Source organism: Lipophrys pholis (genome assembly GCF_963383615.2).
Source record: "Lipophrys pholis genome assembly, chromosome: 14".
NCBI lineage: Eukaryota > Metazoa > Chordata > Actinopteri > Blenniiformes > Blenniidae > Lipophrys > Lipophrys pholis.
Window position 1 is genome coordinate 16866738 of NC_137633.1, and position 22774 is coordinate 16889511.

The window sequence follows — 22774 nt, forward strand, 5'->3', positions numbered from 1 at the left end:
CTGTGGGAAAAACTAAAGAAATCAGGCTGTGATTTTGAAATGTGAGAAATAACTGAGCACATGTATTTATCCTGGTGTTTGTTTCAGGACTTCTTTTGATCAGGAACGTGTTTTCAGATGAGTAACACATTGTTTGATAATCACACCTCCACTTTCAAACGAGGGCGGTGAACACAGTAACTAATCACGTCATACGCTGCGTTCAGGTACATTATGTAAATTCTGTATTTCAATCGGGAAGTGCTGGAAGCTGTTATTTGTTTATACGTTTTACAGGTACATAGAAATTTCCCAAATTATTTTTAAATATTACATCAGATGGTTGTATTAGTGATTAAGCATTATAATATTTATAAGAGCGTGTTTTCTGTTATTTCGAGATGGGTTTGTGATTTACGCGCTGTATTCCCTGATGTCCATGAAGGCATCATGAGTGCGGGCGGTGCGGCGCGGGGCTGCTTGGGGTTTTTCAGTCCAGCCTCCGGTCAGGCGTGCGCAGAGTTGTTGAGTGCGTGAACACAAACACACGGACATCGCAGATCCGTGGTGAAGAATGTGAAAAGAAACGAGTTAATTTAATTCTCCAACCAACGTCGCGACATTTTTTTCTTTTTCTTTTTTTTTTTTCTTTTTCGTATTTTCTTTGTGACATTTCAGAAGAAATGGAGCCGATAACGAAGTGGACGCCGAAGCAAGTTGTCGACTGGATGAAAGGTGAGTTCGTGGGAGCTGGCTTTGAGTTCACATCCTGTGAGAAGAGAAAACCTCAACGACGTTAAATGTCACTTTTTTTTTTTTTTTTTGTTTGTTTAATTCCAAAGCCATAAATTGCGGAGTCGCTCCGGAGGTTGTCTGTCGCTGGTTTCGTAGAAACTGCTCCCGTGTGACAACATACCTCCACTCAGGCATTTAACAATGGGACTGGACTTTGGAGCACTCTGACAGATGTGAGACTTCTCACTGCACAGCTGCACAACCCATCCTCACACATCACTCTTAACACTTTGCTTCCAAAGATCGTGGACCGAGAGGTTCAGTTAATTTCAGAAGTAAACGTACAAAAGTACTCTCACGTAAAAAGTAATCGGAGTATTTCGTCACTTTTTGATTCAATTCATTTTTTCATGAAAAGTCTCAACCAAGAAGAGTACATAATGATATAAAGATCTTTACATAAAACTTATTACACACTAGATTTGGTGTACTTTGTATGTTTTTAACATTGTACTAATTTATGAGTAAAGTTGCATACCTGAACTACATATTCACAAACTCAAAAGTATGCCAGGGTACTTCTTAGCATATACATTTGTCACTTTAATCCTATAGGATTAAAGTGACAAATATCCCTATAGGGATAATGCCAGAGGTGTTTATCAAGAGTATCGAGCTTTTACTCCTTTTGTTGTCTATTGAGGAATGTCAGTGGATGCTCTCCTCGACAGTGACGGGTTTCATTCATAACGCTCGCATATCCCACCACCACACTGCCAGCACAGACGTTTGCTCCCCCAGTATCTTGGATGTTTCCTCCTTCCGTAGGATCTGAGACTATAAAAAGCAGGCTTGCCTCTGAATGAGAGGAATGCCGGCTATGAAAGTGACATCATGATTTGCAGAACCTGACTTCAGCCACAGCCCGGGTATGTTTAGAGAGGGACGCCGGACGGTATGTGGTTGAAACGGTCGAGGCGGGGAAGTTTGTGTATGTCGTACAGCAACGTGACTGATGGGTTGTTTGTGGCAAAGAATTCACTCTCCGGGACTATTGGGAACTTCCCAAAAAAACAAATCGGAGGTGATTCCCATTTTGGTCTTGTAGCAAATTAACTGCTGATTATGGCACGCCTGCCAATAGCAGGGAGTTAACGGGGGATTGTGAAGGGGTTAGTTTCCACGGGTCTTGTGAAAAGAGCTTGGCCAGGGCATGCACACATGGGGGGGGGGGATTAGTTGTCCATACAGACCCCCATCGCTGTCAGTCTCCTGAATATCTGACTCAGCGGTTCTTTCTTGAGGTCCCAAGCACTGAATCTGCAAACACAGTAGAAGTGAAATGCAGCGTGAACAGAGGTCGACTGGGCCGACGTGCATTCCGACATCCGTGCCAAATTATGGGTATCGAGCACCGAGCGGGTTGTCTTGTCATTGTCGTCATATTTGGACGCAACACAAAGCACTTTTTTGCAGTTTTGTCTGAACACTTGAGATTAAGTAAAGTGGATGATGCAGGCTTTCATGTCCCCTGTGGAATTGCTTCCCTCAGTGTGGTCTGGCAAGCCTAAATAACCATTTGCCTAAGTTGGAGGTGTTCTCAGTGGGTGTACACTACAATTACTTTGCGAGCAAGTTGATCTGGCTTTAAGCAGCGAGAGCCGCAAAACAAACCAAATGCTCACCTGAAGTTTCAAACAGAGCGCCGCTGTGTTGATGTCATCCAAGCCATTGCTTCCCAACATTGCTTCCCTGAAGCCCCCAAAATTGCTCGGTAAAAAAATGGCTGTGAAAGCCCTCTCTGGTGTGGCCAAACCCTGACAGACACACTAAGGCTTTACCTGCAGACAGTTAGTGTCTTATTATGTTTTCTTTGAGCACTTTAAAGTCTTCCAACCACCGATTGAGCAAATCCTCCTCAACTGGACCCCGGATTGGGAACCACAGATCTAAAAGGTCCAGTTTACGCGGCAACGTTTCAAGTCAAACCGTGTCGTTTTTGTGTTATCGTTTCAGAAAAATTCCACGTTTGCACAGCGGCATTTGTGAAAAACAGTGCCTGTTTACACAGAGTTGGCAGAAATGCTGGAAAAGATGTAGTTAGCATGTTGGGCCATTAGTGGGCGCTGTTATTTGTTTTTGTAATGAAACCACACATATGCGCTCTGAGAACACGATGCTATAAACATTGATGGTGCGTGGACATTTGTATGGATGGACAACGAAGTTGGATTGTTATTCCAGGTGACTCTTCGACTTTAAAACTACCAAGTCACAGGACAATATGGACTAGAAGTCCCGCCGCTCTGGAGGCCGCCATTGATGTTGTTAGTCCATCTACCATGCATGTGCAGAAGAACTGTTTACTACGGCCGTGGAGCACGTGCACTGTAGCTCCAGAAAAGTTGTATTTTCCAAAGTTTACATAGAGTCAGAGCATTTTCAGAAAGTTGCATTTTCCCCGTCGACATGGAGTCGGAGCGTTCTTGAAAAGCTCCACAGTGGGAGCTGTTTTCAAAATAGTTGCATTTCAACGTAAATTAAGTTGGTTTTTTTTGTTTGTTTTCACTTGAAAACATTGTCTTGTAAAACGAGGCTTGAGCCACTTTAAGAAATCCATGTTTTCTACCTGTTTTCACATGCAGTACGTGAGCTTCAATAGATGTGGTCCGGGACTTGGCCTAAAGCTTATCCCTGTTCCAACATTTCTGTTTTTTACGTTAAAAGCAAAGTCTGCAGTTTATAAGAGGTTCCGAAGTCGGCAGAGACTTTGCGTTGTCCTGAGGGAATACTGCATGTCTCCTGGCCGCAACATGCACACAAGTAACCACTGACCTTGTTTGCCTTTCCGTACCAAAGCCAGGCAGCATCTAACTCAAAGAAAAACCCATGTCGACAGCGAGGTCGTGGCCCCATGTTAAACGTTCCCTCTACTGGCAAACATACTTGTTTGCAGAGTTGTTTGTTGCCTGTGTGTGACAGGAGTCAAATTATAATCTCGGGGAACCGCTGCATGGAAAGCTCTTGCTCTCATGTGCCTCAGGTTGTTTTCCCCAGCAGGACGGGGGGACTGCCCTTGTGTATTGAGGCGCTCGTTAATCACTTGTATTGTTTGGGGAGATCAAGCGGTGGTTGGTAGTTGCTTATTGCCAGTGAAAGGCCGTTTGATTCTCCCAGTTTAAACACAGTTGTTTTCTTGTTTGAGAAGGGGAACTAGCCCCAAGTGCTTTTTTTTTCCCTTCGCCACAAGGTCTGATCTTCCAGCTGGACCTGCGGTGTCGTGTGATCAGTATGCCATATGTCATGTGCTCCGTGAATTACCCCCAGGGGGAAATGCATACTTTTCTTAAGATACAACAAGCTGTAATTCCAGCAATCTTAAGTATATTGTGACACTTTTTGAAATTAGATTGGGGTTTAGCTTTTAATGACTTTAATCCCTTGACCCACATACTCGTGTTCACAAAGTCAAAAGTTTAGATCACGTGCTGCGAGTTATTTTCCAAATATAGTCCTGAATCCACATGGGCAACCTTCCAATTGAGAAGTGCTGGCAACGTTCAGAGCGTGTTCAGCTCCATTTCTGTGAAATAGTTCTCCAAATGTTCCTCTTTTTTTAACTCCTACATTTGTCCACCTTGTAGTTACCGACGGTCGGACTGCCAGGATTTAACAAGGCGTCCCAGACATTTAAATTTGTATCTGACTGGATGTCTTTTGTCCAATTCTTTAACAAGCCCAGACTCGATGGTTCAGTGCCCACTGGAAGTCCTCCAGGATATTATGTACTTGTGTGCCAGCTATTCAAATTCCGAATACCTGGGTCTGGAATTTTATGAATGAGTTTTTATTAGGCCATCTATAAAGTTGCAGCTCTAATCATCAAAGTACAGTTTTAGATGACTGTCTTGTTTGTGACCATCAGTTTCAACCAGAACTGTGATTCGAGTAACACCAGTGGTCTTTGTGCGTCTTTCGCCTTTGGAGTCGCACCAAGGTGCCAAGAAAGCAATTAGCCCGTCAGGGAGGCGCCAAACATGTGCTGAACGTACTTTTGTCTTTGACCATGTGTGAGCCCGGAACAATAACAGGGTTGTGTGCGAATCTGCACTCACACACAGTAGACATACCACGACCTCCTGCAGCTTTATCTGCAGAGACGATGGCAAGGTGTGAGCAACGATGGCTTTGGTGATGGATCCTTATCTGGAAGAGACTTCCCAAACTGGAGTGCAAAGGGACATTGTGCAGACGCCTCAGCCTTATTAAGTCATCCTTAGAGCTGGCTCTATCGGGTGAGTACACTTCTATGTTTGGATAGCCACAACAGACATTATTAATCCATTTTAGATGATACTGTTGTGCCTTTGTGTAAGCATCCGGGGGAACAGATGTCAAATCTGTTTAAATACATTGTTTGGAACAGTTGCTTTCAAAGTCTTTTGAGGACGACCCCCACTCCGGGCCCCAACGGAAGCAACACTTCATCCAACTGGAAACAACTTTTTTTTTTTTTTTTTTAAGTTAAACTCCTTCTTTTGTAATTTACCCGTTTCCACTTCTTCAATCGTGCAACTTCTGAAGTCGCCTTTTTGTGTTGCATTGACAAGGAAGATAACTGTGTTACTTTTCCACAGAAAATGGCCTTTAGAGTTCAGGGGAAGTGCTGTAAGATGATTCCACCCCAGGGAGAGGTTACTGAAAGGGACCGCCGTGGTTTTCGTCCCTGTCAGGCCTTCCGTGGCCCGTTTCTCACACGGCCTGTGCATCCTACCCTCGCAGACTGATGAGCTCCAGCATATGGCACTTCTAGACTAATCATCAATTGTTAATGGGAGTGTTGTTATCTAATGTTCGAGAGACAAAGACGAAACAAAAGAGTGCATTTTGATCTGGATGAGGTTTTTCTCACAGTGACTCAGGCTTGAAAAAAATGTTGTGATCTTTTAGGTACATAACACATGACAAGTCTGTGGGGTTTTTTTTTTTCTCAATAAAAACAAAAAAACAAAAACCCAAGGCCAGCTTACATTGCACTTGTTCTCCTCACAGTGCTCAGAAGGGAATACACGGGCTGTGTCAGCCAACCTGGGCTCGACCAGTTTGCTTTTCATTCAAATCTAAAATGTGCATTGCAAATCTCCCAGATGATCTCGGCTTAGTAGGACCTGCAAGCCATTTGGCCTCGGCCTGCCCTAAGAGCATTGGCCCGTGAGGTGCCGTGCTTAAGTCACGGGAATGAAAGCTTACGACTGAGGTGGCGTGCTGAGCGAGAGTGGCGCACATACCAGAGCGCGCACTCTTGCACTGCGTTGTGTTGGCATGTCATCATTGTGCCTAAGAAAACTCATTTCTTGCTGTCGCTGGATTGAAGTCTCAAATTGCAGGCAGCTTGAGATTTTTGCTTGCACAGTGATAAAAACTGTCTTTAAAGTGGGGAAAAGAAAAAAAAAAGGAAATGCATGACTGCGTTGTTCGTGCTATCAAAGCACTGCAAACGCATATACGCTCAAATAGTCACCGAACATGAGAGGAATGCAGCAACTGTTGTGTTTTTTAATCTCCCACACCAAATGAGCAGCTCTGTTGAATGAGCAGTAAAAACAGGTCACACATGACCTTTGCGCATTTGGGCCCACCGGTTGCTTTTAAAGGATTTAAACCGCCGAAGCCTGGCTAGGTCGATGGTCCCCCCTCGCCGGGCCGAACAAATACACACAAAAAGCTCTTCCACCCTGCCACCTGCTCACGCAGTAATGGAGTGTCATGTCATTCTGATTGTGAAGTGAGCTGGAGCTTTATGAACAGTTCTCTGCTTTTTGGTTTCAGCCGGGCACTTGGGCAGGTGCCAGGTCGGAGCGTGTTCAGAACATGTCCGGACTCGTCCACATTTTCTCAGCCGTCCTCAGAGACTGCCTGAATTCCTTTCTCGCTGTTCTCACAGCTTAAAAGTGCCGTCCCTTTAGGAAATGTAACATCATGGTTATGCTTGAAAACGATTTGCTTATAACCAATTTGCAGTTTATATTTGCGTGATGTTTTGCATCACGTTAATGCATCGTTCGGGGCTGATTGCAGGCTTCCTGTTGTATGTTTTCACCCACGGAGGCAGCTCCTGTTTTCACTGGCTACATGAGGCCGCTATAATGGACCCGTCATTGTTTTCACTGCCACTATCAGTATGGCTGCGTATACCCTGAGTAGATGGATGGATGAAAGTAAAGCAAGAAAAAGTCTTTGTTTGTGTGTGTGGTTTTCCAATACAGGCCATAGCACACAAAGGTCCAACTTATTGTCTTCTTGAAAGGTCATAAATCTGATAAGGAGACATGGTTGTGCCAAGCTTCTGTTTGCGTTCACTTATCACGGCTGAAAGTCGGCGAGGGATTCCTCAGAGATCTCCACAAACACAGTGAAATCATACAGTACTCCTTCACAATACCGCTTTCATTTACTGCCCATTTTTCCCTTGGACTTCCAAACCACATAAAGATATGTTTAGCATACAAGTAACTTGTTCAACACTTGCAGGCTTTTTCAGACTGAAATTTGTCCTCCTAACCTACTGAACTTAAAATCATCTGCTGCTTTTATAGGGACTTCTGCCAATCTCGGGACACATTTCTGCTAATCGCAGCTTAAAAACCACTGCACGTTTTTTTTTTATAAAGACCTGCTTTGTTGTGTGAATTTTAAGCTCGATGCGGCATATAAAGGATATTGCAGCCAGTGTGGGTTTTTGTGTTTGTTCAAGCTGGGAGCGCTGGCTTTTCTCTTTGAGAAAGCACGCTCAGGAGAGTCACTTGGTCATCACTTTTGTTTCCACTGCAGCAGACACCTGGGAGAACTGTGTCACCTGCCCTTCACCTTTATGTGTGGCATCCTATTCGCTGTATTAACTTGTAACCTGTATTTGTCATCTCACGCGACACCACTGTCTCAATCATAATCTGTGGTGACTGTGAGGGAGACCCACAGCAGGTGCCGGGAACACAACAAACAAACCTCACCTGCACATGGGCGTTGTGCAGCTTTTGTGGTGGGAAAACACAGCCATGTGTGCGACTGTGTGTGTGTTTAATGAAGAATCCATCATCAGCCTTGGGAGCCGGATCACAGAAACCAGAAGGTGTGCAGTGTGACTGCAACACGACACGCCGTGTGTTTGTGTCGGTGTGCGTCAGAGGAACCCCGTCCCTGCCTGTGGGTGACACACTGTCATTCGCTGCTTGGCTTTATTGAAAATGACTCACTTTCCCTCACCCTCGCCCGCTGGCAGAAGTGGGAACAGGATCGGCTGCCCCGCGGCCTGTCGGCTGTCTCGTCATATTGCGTAATTCATTCAGATGCTTGTCTTTGTGGCAATAACAGAATTGTGGTCATAATGGACTTTAAGGGGAAATCCAGTGACTCTTCTGTGACATTGTGTACCTGCGTATGTTTTCTGTCAATTATAATGATACTCTTAGTCTTTTTGACCTCATCTACCCCTCCGCCTCTGACCCGGTCACAAGTCGGCTATAAATTGTTTGACTCTGATGCCCGCCTCCACCTCTGTGCCTCACACAGAGGCGCCTCCACACAACCTCTCCATCATCCCCAACCTCTTTCCATTTCTCCTATTGCTATGGTGGCCTTTATTTTAGTTACACCCTATGCTGATCTTGTTTACAGTAATTCTGATGGGGGGGGGGCACATTTGCACTGCCACAGCAAAATGCTCCAGAGGCGAGGGGGGTTTTGTAGCCAGGATAAAAAACAGGCTCACATTTGCGTGTGGACCGGCCAGGCTGGTGAAGGGACTGTCACTGTGCCAAGGCCAGAGATGGGACCCGCTGTCGGGTTTGATCGAGTAAATCCTCTGCTCAGCTTGGCATCAGAGTCTTTCTTTCTGCTTTTTCAGCCAGGCTTTGTAACAAGATTTGGTGGGGGGGTTTGCCCTCTGGGAGATTTATGGCAATTAGCAGGTTCTTATCCAAAGATACTTATGGGGATCCAAATTAGGAATGTAGCGGGCGCTCCACTCAACCGTACCAGCCACCAGGGCAATATGCAGCTATGTCCCGTTTAATTAAAAGGCATGTTTTTGTTTGTCCATCACATTTCCTTTTAATGAAACCCCAATGAAGCAACGTCATAAAACACAGAAATCACAATGGGTGCAAAGTTAAATTTGGCTCCGCTGGAAATGTGCCCACATGCGGTGATCGGAGCACGACGAGCGCACAGTTCCCATGGCAGACGAAATCAGTGGGGATCATTTCCTCCCCCGAAACTTTGTTCATCTTTATTGTGGTTTCCATAGGCAGCTATTATGGCACTGGTAAATTGGTCTGTAATCAGCATGCTGGGCCACCCTGATCATACACCACACATGTGATGGGAACCTACTAACTTGAGTTTCCTAAGACTTGTTTGTATCTTGTGACTCTCTCTTAGAACCCAGGTTTAATTTTACTACAGAATGTCGCCCGTTAAAAAAAAAATTCATTTTTGTTTTTTGTGTCTCGTTTTTGTTCCCCTACTTCTTTCCATCTATTTGTATCATTTTAGAAGGCCCAAAAGCCTTTAATTACAGTTTGTTCTAAAGGTAGTAATGTGTAGGTTGTAACAAACTGAACTCTTTTGAAGTCCTGTTGACAAAAAAAACAGTCTGTGAGTGTCCTTATTAATTTGTGCTTTAAACTGGAGAGCGATGAAGCCTTCTCATGCTCGTGAATTAACCATTGTGTTTTTGTTCAGCACTTTCAAGACGCCAGCATTGCGACTATCTTGGGATACTTGGCCACTGCCGGAACCGCAACAGTATGAATCTTGGAGGGGTCGGGAAAGATTTAATGTGTGGTGGGTGGAGAGACACCGGAGAGAGGGAGAGAATAGAGAGGAGGGGAAACTGTGCATTTTTGAGGTCTTTGTTGCTTTCTTTGGGGAGTGTTTATGCAAGTGGTAACGAGCTATAGTGTAGGCCAGGCGACCAACTGACTGGAGAGTGATGAGTATTTATCTTGGCCTGAGAGGCTCCAGCTCGAACCCCACACTTACCTGCAGAAACTATGTGTTTTCAGGAACGATGAGCGATTTGTGTGCGGGATTTTAAAACTTGAACCGAAATAGCTGTACTTAGATGTAGCGGTAAATCATTGTGATATGAATTAATCAAATAAACAACACAACTATGTTTGGATGAGTGTGTTTGGGGGAGTATATATGTGATTGTTACCCTTTGATTTATTCCATGATAAAGGTGATGAAAATGGATCTCATGCTACCGTGGTTATACACTATCATGTGTCATGCTTGTCTTACAGTTACAAGTTAAAACTATCTGTTGGTGACATTTCCATGTGGTTGGTTTACTCGGCTGCTTAAGAATAGCCGATGTCACTGGAATGTAGATGAGCAGGCGAACAAGTACTTCATTCCAACCACATTGAAAATTTAAACTCAACTTTCCTCTACTTGTTTTTTTTTAGTTCTTATATTGAGCTGTATGGTGCAGATTTGTTGGGACATCACATCCCTCAATGGCTGAAGCTAAACTGAAACTTTCTTCCTGTAATTGTTACACATTCAGATTTGGGTCCGGGCAAGCTAGTATCATTTAGTGAAAACACCACAAAATCATGGCGAAAGGTAAGTTGCATGTTTGGTGTATGAAAAGCTGTATGCAGAGGTTGCCTGAACAGAAAAAAAAAAACACAATCCAATGTTTCAGGTGCAAACTCATCGACCCATTTGACCAGTTTTTCAGATTCACATTTCCACACCCTTTAAGCTTGAGCAACAGCTCTGCTGGTTGCTTCAGGCTTGCAAAGACTCTCATTAATTATGGATTTGTTTTTTCGAGTTCCTCTTGCTCGGTCTTGTTTATCCTGTATCTTCTGACCAAAAGTCGCCATACATCAGGCTCTGCTGCAGCCTCTCCTAACCTCTTGACGTTCCTCAACTGACCTGTGGCGCCCAAAGACCTGACCTCTCACTCCACTCACTCCAGTCAATATTAACTGAGCCGTCCACTGTCCCAACCCCCTCCAACACATTCAAAAGTAGAAATCTGACAGGGCACCAGCCCTGTCACTGGGGTGGATAAACTGAACCTGAGGGCTGGCACTCATCCTGGCTGATGTGCCTCACCCCAATGAACTGTGACCCCTCATCTCTCATCAGTCATCGTCCATCACCCTGTAAGAGACAGGGCTGCTTTTGTCTTGGCGTGGAGGGACCAGCCTCAGCTGCTTCTTTACTCATGTAGGAAGCCCTCTCGGGACGTGTCACAGCCATTTTCTCCCTGTCTGGGTTTAAGATTAGCGTACATGAAATTAAACAGTCATTGTTGGCTTTTGGAAACGGTGATAAGGTTTGAAAAATGGCTTGCGCAGGGTCATAGTCCGAGAGAGGAGGTCTGCATGCATGAGCGCCACAACAAACCCTAATTCAGTTGTGATTATGATGCCACTGTCTTGAAATGTCAAACAGTATTGCAGATCTGCACCTGTTTTGGAGATTGTAAGCCAGCTTCCTAACTGTGTCCTGGTGCCCCTGTAAAGACCATTTCTATAAAGTCCACAGATGCGGACACAACAGGCACGACGAAGAGATGTGGAGCATCATTGTGCAGCTCCTATCCCCCGCTCCCACTGTGTGTACAGGCATTGTTGTTGTCCTGTGAAGTCATGCATTAGAGGATAGCTTAGCTGTAGCCGAGAGGAGCTTTTTCTTTTCTTTTTAATTACAGCACAGCCTGGTCTGACCAGAGACCATTGTGCCAGGGTGCTGCAAGTTCCCACAATGGGGCTGCTCAGTGGAGAACAATGACTCAAATTCCTGACCGTTCCCCACAGGTTCAGAGGCCGGGCCGACAAATAAAGACAGTGGAGTTACAGTGGCTTTGCTATTCTACACCCAGTAGCTTTCCCAGTGGCCACCCCAGTGGGGATATTGGTTTGTGTGTGTCCCTGTTTGCGTCACCTCTTGTCTGTCTCAGTGTGTGTGTGTGTGTGTGTGTTTGTGTGTGAGAGTGTTACAGGGTGGCTACAGCTCCCACTGGGAGCACAGGGAGGGGTTGAAAGATGGGGGAGGGAGTTTGTTTGGTTCTTTCTCTCGGAGGTGAAAGACTGTTCACTCTTTTGCTCGTGTAATCAAACCCCTGAGAACCAAATGTTGGTAACCAAAAGCATGCAAAGGAATAACAAGATTAAAAAGTGACAAGAATTTTCCTGAACATGTAACTCAAAACCTTTTATAAGAACTTCTTGTTCTCGCCTGTTTTTGTTGTTTTTGTAACGTGTTGCACGGAGTGAAATTCATCCTGCGCTGTCATATACTTTCTATGGTAACGCCAGGCTACTCGAGTTCTATACATGTGTCGAGATAAATACAAGAATAACCCAACATTTGCTTTGAGGAAATATCATGTTTACATCGCCAAAAATGCGTCCGTAGACAGCCTTTGTGTAGGCTGTAGGAGCTTGAAGGTATCCAGCAGAGTCCACTTCCATTTGTGTTGTCCAGATTGTCCAGTTTTTGCTTGTCCAGCTGTCCAGAAATATGCCCACTTGAGCGTGTTTATCCATACTCAAATGGTGGGTAACCTGTGCTGCACGTAATTACTGTTTACTGTAATTAAGAGGGTGGGTGGTAAGAAGGACCCCACACTGGACCACAGATGCATTTGAAGATACACTGCTTCCTTCCAGCAAAGGTCCGAGAAGCAAGTAGCCAAATAGTTTCAGATCCAGGATTTCTAGAGGGAGTCTCAAAACTGCAAGATCAGGAGCTCGATACATCTGTGCAATTGTATCAAGAACGCCTTCATCTTTTTGGAGAAGAAAGAAAATCGTAGGTCGTGCTCGGAGCAATCTGGAGCTGCATTTTGTTTTCCACAATCGGTGGACGTGCCGAGTGTGTTCACGTTAAAACCTTTCAAATCTGATGATGGACAAGCTGTGTGCTTTAGTTGTTTACTTTCACAATCCAGTTTCAGGCTTCTGTAGATCTTAATGAGTATCCATTAAGATCCCGAACCCTAAAACTGCACATTGTCAATGGTTGCTCAATGCCTATTGAACAGTTCATTTTGAATGTATGAACTGCTCACCCAATTTCATCTACAAGATTGATAATTGGTATTTAACTTATGCTATAAAAGTGCTGTTTACCACTTATATTGACACTAAACTTCAGATTGTGCTGGCCAGGTTTGTAATCAGAATGAACTTATTGGGGCCAATAAAAGTTTTTCCAGCTTGCTGACAGTGCAGCTGAGACCGGTGCTGCGTGCCTGCGCCTCCGCTTCACAGCTACACCCACTTGCTCTGGTCTGAGGACATTTGCCAAGCGGTTCACAGAGACCATAAAACTCTAAAGCGTTTCATCCTGCACAGGCTTTTGAAAAGCGTTCACGCAGTCCTCCCCTTCGTTCTCCCCTTCCCCTCCACTCAATTCACAGCAACGTGACACTCTATCTCTTTTACTGGTTTCTCTGCCCTTAATGAAAATTGATAGTCTCACACACACACATGCACACAACCTGGCAGCTATTGATCAGGGTGCAATAAATGTTTTAGTAGCCACACTGTAAGGACACCCCCTTTTCTTTTTCTTTTTTATTCAGAAGGTGTCAGTAGTTGGGTCCAGGGGGACCAATTGGTGTGTTCCACTTTTCTAAAAGCGTGAGATCTATCTCAAGACAATCAAACAGTTTCTTCAAAGCTCACGTAGATCGGCCTGGAGTGAAACCGTCAACTCTCTGATGTTCGGACATTAAGATCAGAGATACTGTGGAAGGGGAGGAAACCATTGAATGAAAGTGAAAATTGCCTAAAGGAGAGGATAGGCTGTCATTCATCAATTACCTGACACAGACAGTCCTCCCAGCAGTTCTGTCCAGACTGCTTCATAATATGTCCTTCCTTTTGTGGGTTTTGAACAATCAAGCCACTGAAAAAAAAAAAAACCCTCACACAATTGAAGGCCCTCCAAGTCTTATTGTAGCTTACACCACAACGTTCACTCACTGGTGGTGAGGATGGTGGCACAATTCCACAGGAAATGCCTTTTAACCCAGCAGGAAGGAGAAACTTTGCCCCCCCCCCCCCTCTTCTCCAAATCCTAAATCTTTGTTTTCATCTAATCGCATTAAGTGACTTGCCCAGTGTTTGTATTTGGCTTGTGTTCATGTGCTTGTGGGCTCAGGCCAGCTCTCAGCCCCCTTCTTACAATCTGAAGTGAATTCCCCGGCTGAATCCCGGCCAGCCGGGGGTTAAGCCTAAAATTCTCTGAAGACTTGCCGAACAATTAGCATACCAAAGAATGAGAAAAATGTCAGGAGCCTAACTGGACTTGACTCATGTGAAGGCTAATGGTTAACACGTCCTGATGGCTTTCGCCTTCGATAAGCTGGAGATAACTCGCGCTCACGCATACACTACATACTCTCAAGGATTGGAAATACTGTAATGGATGAACTTTGATGCCATTATGGGTTTTTAAAAGCTCATATAAAGGCATGTACTTAAGGCTGTTGAAAACTCAAAGCACAAATGTAAAAATTTGCGCTTTAAAATACTCCCAAAAACTTGTGAATTTTTTTACGATACTTTCAAGCTCTGCTCAAGTACAGTAATGAAGAATGTGTGCTGTGTACTGTAAAAAAAAAACGATCTTCAGCAGTTGACATGCAATTGGCATATTTACCTGTTGCAGGTGCACGTTCCTGAGTCACCGGATTGTGATTCATATGTGGTTAAACTGTGACTGGCGAATGAAAGTATGTTTTACAACTCATCCCGCCCACACCTCACTTGTTGTGAGTGGCACAAAGACAAAAGGAGAGAAGATTTGAACGTGAATCACACAAACCTGTTTTGAGATTTTGCAAGAAAAACACCTGGCTCACTGGGAGAAGATATGTTTTTTTTTAGGTCAGTTTTAGTTCACAATGTCTGAAGCATCCAATGTCATCTTGTTTGGTCAGTATAGTCTACCATATTAAAAACAACTGAACTAACCATCCAAAGCACCCATGATGCTCTAGATTTTATAAAGGAGCATGCGCTGAGGTTACATGTGGCTGTAAAGTCTGACTTTTAGCAGTTTTAACGTCATGCTGAAAGTGGATATACTGAGGGGTTGTGTGTGTGTGTGTGTGTGTGTGTGTGGGGTTTGGTCTGAAAGAGTTGGGGTGTCTTGCAGCTGACAGGTCTGTTAGCCATACAGGGCACAGGGCCATGTATCTGCAGCTGCCCCCTCTCTGTACGTTCTTTGATGGGGAGAGACTTGGTGTTTGCCTCCACACCCTGAGCTAGACAAACACACACACACACACACACACACACACGGGCTCATTTTTTCCCCTTTTGTTTTCTCGACATTACACCGTTATCCACCGGGAGAAACGCGACATGCATAGGAAGAGTGCGGCGAAACACAGAATATAAGTCAGTCCTGTCAGAAGTTTCGGTGCTCAATGGTTTCCAATGTATTGTGCGACTCGCTTCCTGGTGCGGTCACTGACCGCAGCAGTTGTTGGTGTAACGGTCCCACTCATTTGTTTTTGGAGCTCCAAATAGCAGCCGGGTGGGGGGGCGCCGCCTCTAACACTGGCACATTTATTGCAAACACCCACACCCACATACGCTATCCATGTGCACACACACACAAATGCACAAGTATAGCAATCCATTGTTTAGCTATCCCAACAGACTCGCAGGTCTTAACCGTTTCTCTGTTTATACTGTGTTTATCTTGCCGAGATAGCCGTCCCACCTGTTCCTTATCTGCACTTTGCACACACACATGCTAATAAACCTCACAATACCGAGCGGCACTGTTTTTGCTCAGCACCGGGGGTAAAGAAGCTATTTTAAGATTCCTTCAATCCTGCTTTCTCTTTCCCATGTGCGTGTCCAGGTTTGGATGACAGCTTGCAGCAGTACGTCGGCAACTTCGAGCGGGAGAAAATCAGCGGGGAGCAGCTGCTGAAGATCACACATCAAGACCTGGAGGAGCTCGGCGTGGCCAGGATCGGACACCAGGAGCTGGTGCTGGAGGCCGTCGACCTGCTCTGTGCTCTGGTCAGTAGATCCAAGTAGATCCTCCAAGCTCCTGACTTTTTCGAAAAAATCACGCAAAAAAACAAACAAAACAAGGGTTTGGCGCTTCAAGGGGAAGAACCCATTCTTGATTAAAGACGGTGTTCAAACGTGCTGAATGATGACCACCCGAGTCACCACCAATTCGGCTTATATGTTGTACCTGCCATTGTCATTTTCTTTTATGTACAAAACACAAATAATTGTGCAACATTTGAGGTCACTGGTCTCCAAGTTACCCGTAGGTGTGATTTTGAGTGTGTGTGACATTGTCTCCTGTGTAAAGATTAGAAGATGGATGAATGGATGGATACTTACAAATATATGAAAGTAGTAAGGTCAAAAACAAAATTCTGTAGTTGGGTGGATCTGGTGCTGACCATCCCCCAGCTTTGACTTCTTCACACTAGTAATTGTAGCATTCCAGTTCGTGTGACGTGAACAACGATGTTGCTGTATTTCATTCACACGAAAACCGGGACTTAATCCTCACAGGCAAACCTGTAGCAGGATTGTATGTAAAAGTCATTGAAATTCTTGAAAACCGTCTTCACAAAATTGTTATGGTTCGCGTTATGAATATTCATATCACCAAAAATGTCAAAAGTACAAGAATCTGAGAAAAATGACCAAGAGAACTACAAAGTCAAACCTCTCTCCTTCAGAAAAGCTGCTGATGGGATTGGGGGGAAAACCCAAGCAGTCTCAGCTGGTGTAAATTAGATACAAGGGAAAAAGTACAAATACCCAAACCATAAAGACATCAACATCATTAAATATTTAGTTTTATCACAAATAACTTCATTATCACACAAACTAATGTTGTGCAGCCCTGATGAACAGTGTTGATGCCATCATGAGCCTTCCCGAATACGAAACTCCGGATCGTCAATGCTGCTCCCAGTTAACCTCCGAAATACAGATCGAACGAGGAATGGTTTTAGATTACTCCTGTCCTACAACGAGTTGGAATTTGGAGGTTCCGAGGCAGCTGGAGATCCCAAGAGCAGTTTCTGGTTCGGCAGCTAAAGGAGTCGGCGATGCAGAAGGGCTCATCATTTCCCACACAGCTCAGCGGGGAGCGGAGGCACCGCAGCCCACGAAGCGGCCCCGGGGGCGCTGAAGAGCGTCACTCAGAGGATATGGAACGATTGGTCCAGAGGGGCCTTGGGCTCTTTTCGGCAGTTTAGGTATCAGTAGTTATCACGAAGAGAGGAGTGGCTGTTTGATTTACAGATAAGCAGTTATGTCTCTTTGCACACATCAGATACATACAGCTCTGTTTGTTTTCTGGTCCCAAATGTAGATCTAGAAATAGCGTACAGTTGGGCTCGTTGTTCCTGCCACACCCGCCTCCCTCTTTGTTTCAAGAGTTTGGATCCTATTAGTCACTTTGGGAGAGAGTTCACCCGCTGTCCATCGTCACAGATTCCAGACCAACCTCCAACAAAAATGTGTCTCCCTTGAAATTGCCGGCAGGAGGAGAGTGAATAAAACCGTCCATGCTCCAACTGAAGGAGAACCAGGTTTTTCCAGCACATGGGATTGATTTGGAAGTTTTATCACTTCCTGTGCCATAAAAGCCTCAGATTATGGTCCTTACGTTTTTGATCAGTGTCAGCATTTCTGTCTTCTTTGTACTCCCTTAAAAAATGCTTTACATTAATCGTTTGGGGTGACGATAACCCCGCCACAAAGAGAAGTTAAAGGCTCAGATCTGATTCCACTCTAATGCTGAAGTGCTCGCAGTCACATCGGTTTAGATCTGCTATTTTTCCTCGTGTCGCTGTAAGGAACGTGCAGGTTCAGACTTGCATTATGAATTACTAATAACTGGATTACGTCAGGAGTAAGGTCAGTCAAGTCTAAAGTCAAGTTTCAATGATGTGCTGCTGTGATGAACCTTCTGAGAGCGAGCAGCTAAACAGACATTTTGTCAGTAATTGTCAAGAATTTACAAAGATTACATCTGATTAATGAAGCCTAACCTGTCTGTGTGCAGGTAGATGGCACGAGCATCAAACAGCCCTGGTCGCGCTTCATAATAATCTGATATTTGTTAGACCGCTCCTCCTTTGTCCTTAAATGTCTGTTTCAATTTGACGTACATCAAGTATGTCAAATTTAACTATACCTCTTTGAATGTATTTGTAATTTACTAAAACTGGGCTGAGCGCAGACTGAACAGGCTCGAGCTGGCTGGTTAGCTGAAATAATAACAGGGACATCGACTAAATGAAATTTTGATTTCAGATATTTTAAATCCAAAAATAATCTACTGTATATTTAAAATCCAGAGCCGAGCACACCTTTTACTTATCATCCATCGATCCCGGGTCCTTTTCTGGAAAAAAAAGATTTCTTTATAAATGACTAAAAACGCAATTCTAATGAGGGTAAAACAGAGTGACTGGCTTCTTATTTTTTAAGATGAAAACACGTCTTGAATTTTTATAATCATTCTGTATTAGATTAGTCTTTTTTTATTGCTATATTATTTTGCTTAAAAACTTTCTAATTGAGCTTTATTCAATATTATGTGGTAATAATCCCTATGATTTCAATTGGCACTTTCAGTGCTCAGGACCCTAATAACGTGCAGGTCTAACTAAAGCCAAGGCATACATGTTGCGTTCATTCCCATGCGTTTGACTTTCTGCCTCATAATTTTAAAAACAAACGAAACCGTCCATCAATCTGCCTCATTCTGTGAGCGCAGGCAATGAAATGGACACATGGAAACACTTGGCACGTGCATGTTGCTTTCTTGGTTTTGATAGATTTACTCAACATGGACTTTGCACCATATGCTGCATCCATCAACCGTATCCCTCTTTATTTTACTGTCGCGGGTAATGGGGCCCAGGCTTTTGCTCTCTCGAGAACCGTTATCATTGAAGTGATGAAATTTTAAGTTCCCTCCGCCGTGAATTACAACCTGTTGACACGCTGTACTGTAACCACGCGTCTCTTCTCCAAGAATTCTGGACCTTCCCCCTCTTATTGCTGCGCTGCAGCTAAACGTTTGTTCTCCGTTTGGGATTTCGTCATTAAGAAAGAGGCCTCAGCCTGCCGCAAGTCCCTTGGGAGGAAACTGGGCCCCCGATTCAATTAGCTTTTACTGAAGCAGGGTCATTGCTACTGACGGAAGCGGTGGCCACCCCCCCCCCCCCCCCCCCCCCCCACGACACACACACACACACACGCTCTCTCCACCCGCCTTTATCTGCCCTTTTATTTACTGTGCAGCCAGAGACTTCCTGTCTTTGCAGCCACAGTCATTGTTGCCAATCCTAAGCTTTGCTCTTGATTTTCAAGTGTTTCTGCATGCGCACCAGCCATTACGGTTTCGCCTTATCATGCAGCAAAGACCTATTAGCAGCTTGCAGACCTACATCAAGTTGACTGGTGGCCAAACGTTCAGCCCACACAAGCCTGAAGGAGACATCCATGCTCCTGCTTTTCTTCCATCTGAACGCTACCAAGGCCAAGCTGCTGTCATGGGACAGAAAAAGAAAACAACATTTCAATTAATTTTACTTGACTCCTCTCCTTGATGGCTTCTGCAGACTTGCTGCTGAAATCCAACTCTTCTTTATTTGTGCTGCAGCGACCCAGGCAGAGACCACCACCTTCTGATACCCGCAAGCATTAGCTGAAGCCAATAACCATTGAGTTTACAGTGTATCACCGATTATCTGATCTCATAATGGGCTGCATCGCTGCTGCGAATGCCAATTTTTGTTATTCTTCCTCAAAGGGATCGTATCACGTAACACTTCGACGGCACACTCCCCGTCCGGGCTAAAGACATTTGTAACTTTTATAGAGACGTTAGATCCATAATGTCCCAGGCGAGAAGAGGAAGTGCTTTGTTATATTGGCCGTTCTCCATTCCTCCCGAGGGCACTTGCACCAGTGTACAGTACCAGAACATCAAAGAGTCCCAGCTCCATCTTACAGACAAAAGAAATCTGCTGTCTTGAGTCCAGATTAACTCCATGCCTCTGGGGGAAAAAAAAAAAAAAAAAAAGGGCCCGAATGAACACAGAGAAAATATACGTGATTGAAACAGCAGATTTTGCTCCACCATGGTTTCTTGCTCCACTGGCCAAGTGGGACAAAAGCTCGCTGGACATGTGTGGGCCAGTCAGAGTGTGATCAGCCTGCTAATGACAAAGCCAGAGGAGATGTTTGATCTGGATCAAGTGCGATTATTTTACTCTGGATATGGGATTTCTTTCCATTCTAACTGTTTAGAACGATGTTTTAGCACTTCCAAGTGGAGCTGCCTGTAGCTACTGTGTGATTATTCCACTGTTTCTTTATGACTGAAATATTTTTTTTAGATTCGAGCACATGTTGGAAGAACAGCAGTGGAATAACAGGAGACACTAACCACTTGCAGATCTCCTCTTTGCTTACCAGACACGTGCTCTTTTACGCTTTGTAAAGCATATTTAGCTACTGGCACGTCGTGCGTCGAGCAGCATTGCTGGCAAAGATGCAACAACCCCTGTAAGCTGACACTCACGATTCCAGACGGCAGGCTGCCTTTCTTCAGCTCACCTATGGCATTAATGCAGCCTTATTTTTTAAGTGACGACACTGCAGATTTCAAAACGAGTTAGTTTCTCCCTATCCTCCAGGATAATGCGCGCGCCCTGTTGCAGTAATGTACTCGGTGACCCTTGCGAACACTCTGCATGACTACTTATGTGGATAACCTAAATAGATAAGAGGAATGCAAAAGCAGGAAACAACTTGGAGTCAGGAATGCAGACTTTGCTCCACTTGATAGGACTCAGGTGGTGGCACGTGCGCGTCCTATTTGCACGCACAAGAAGCGACCTGGAGTCTGGATGGGGGGAATTTCAAACCCATGATGTCCTCAGAAAAAAAAGAAAAGTGCACCTAAATTATATCTGTCAGGTAAATGATGAGAGCAGCTCACTTGGACAGGAAACAACAAGTTTTTCCTGAGGGAAAAGCTCAACCACATACCTTCCAGGTCTAGACGATCCTTAATAGTCAAATGTGTGGGAATGGTTTAGTTTTTTCTTGCTCCATTCTTATCTGTTTTGTATTTATGGACTGTTTCAGAACTATGGCGTGGAGACGGACAACTTGAAGAATCTGGTTGTGAGGATGAGAGCTGCCACCAACAGTCTCCACATGGCCACGGCCGACCGCAGGAAAAGCCCGGCGTACGACGGAAGCGCCTCACGCAAGCCGCCCAATGACTTCCTCACGTCTGTGGTGGAGCTGATCGGCGCCGCCAAGAGTCTCCTGGCCTGGCTCGACAGGTAAATGTCGTCACATCACAACATGATGTCGCCAGTTGAACAGGTTTAACAGTTTAAACCCAATTAGTACACAACAGTGTAACTAGTGAAACATTCATAACAACTTGACCAGACTTGATGTATGACTTTTTTATGTCTGGGACGGTGGGAAATTTTATGAGCACTACTTGTCTAAAGTAAACTGATTTGTAAAATCAAAGTGACATCATCAATTGAAACTCCTAAAATGTTAATGATAATGGATCATGTTGCCTTATTTTAGTTTTCCATCATCGAAACATGCTTCATTAAATAAATTTCCCCTCCAGTCTCTCTGTATGTTAACATTTTTACATACACTAATGCATTAGTTTTACAGAAAGGAGAAAATAAATTCATGTTGTGTTAATGAATATAAAAATTTAAACGTATAAGAGTTGAAAATATCAGGAATAAAGTTGGCTGCAGGAAAATTCAAGGGTTCAGGGGTATACTTTGCCAGAATTATTTTTTTAAACTTTTCATGATGAGAAAATCACTTAATTTATTCTATGATGCAAATTAAACTAAAACATGAACTTTGATAGAAAACCACAAGTCTAGTGGGTGCAACATTTGCAGATTATTTATGAAGACTTAGCAGAAAATTCAATATAAAAATATTAAACATCAAAGTTTGAAAATTAATGTTGAAAATTAATGAAAAACTCAAAATGGTATCATCACTTTATTACAGTTTATATCAAATTAGTGATAAAGGGTTTCATACCCACAATTAAATCTATCATGTGCTGGAACTCGTCAGTGTTTGTGTCACATACAGAGAGGTAAGAAAAATGCAATAGAATGGCATCGGAAGAGCAACATTCTTTGGTTCCAAGCAAATCTGTGTGCGTCCACTCGGCCAAACGCGGTAATCTGAGCAAATTCAGATCTCTGCGGTCCGTCACTCCTTTTCCAATCTTCTCCCTTTCTCTCTTTGTCTCCTCGCAGGACGCCTCTTACAGGGATCAGTGACTTCACAGCCACCAAGAACAAGATCATTCAGCTGTGCCTGGAGCTCACCACCACAGTTCAACAGGTCTGCACGCCAGTTAGCTCCACAGTAGCGCACACACACACACACACACACACACACACACACACACACACACACACACAAAGCTTTTTCCACTGAGCACAACCCGTGGGCACGGACAAGTGTAGAAGAGGAGCGTTCTGGGAAATGTGGTCTGGCAGCCATGATGCATGCCTGAAGCCAGCAGTCTGAGCACATTACTGCAAACACAGGAGTTTTTCTGAGACCCCCCCCCCCCCCACACACACACACAAACACTGGCTAATGAGCGTACCCCCTTGGTGCGGGGACGTTTTAATGGTAAACGTCGCTTTTGTGTTTACCGGTTTTATAGAGGGGGAAAAAATCCACTAGTGTTCTTTTTAAAGGTGGCTGCCAACAATCCCCAGGCTGCTGCTGTCCTCCCTCAGCCATGTGGTTCCTGTTTTTGTGTCTCCAAAATGTTCGTGGTGGGAGACCAAACTGTCTGAAAAGCAGCTCCGGCGTGTCGTTTTTGATTCAGGACTGAGGAGGTGGACCATGTTTGTGCCAGGTAGAGGGCCAACGGTTCCACATACATTATAAAGTCTCTTCTCAAAAAAAACCAAACGGTTAAGTAATCGTTT

At 44.4% G+C, this 22774-nt stretch overlaps 1 protein-coding gene across 2 annotated transcripts in view; it reads left to right on the top strand.

The window, feature by feature from the left end:
* The first annotated feature begins 495 nt into the window (after positions 1-495).
* LOC308119886 (connector enhancer of kinase suppressor of ras 3-like) overlaps positions 496-22774 on the top strand; it is a 50934-nt gene continuing 28655 nt past the window's right edge. For both annotated transcript variants that reach the window (XM_080480157.1, XM_080480158.1), the window contains exons 1-4: positions 496-714; positions 15625-15788; positions 20910-21112; positions 22085-22172. In XM_080480157.1, coding sequence (XP_080336283.1) covers positions 663-714; positions 15625-15788; positions 20910-21112; positions 22085-22172 — 507 coding nt within the window. In that variant the 5' untranslated portion in view covers positions 496-662. The remainder of the gene's footprint in view (positions 715-15624; positions 15789-20909; positions 21113-22084; positions 22173-22774) is intronic.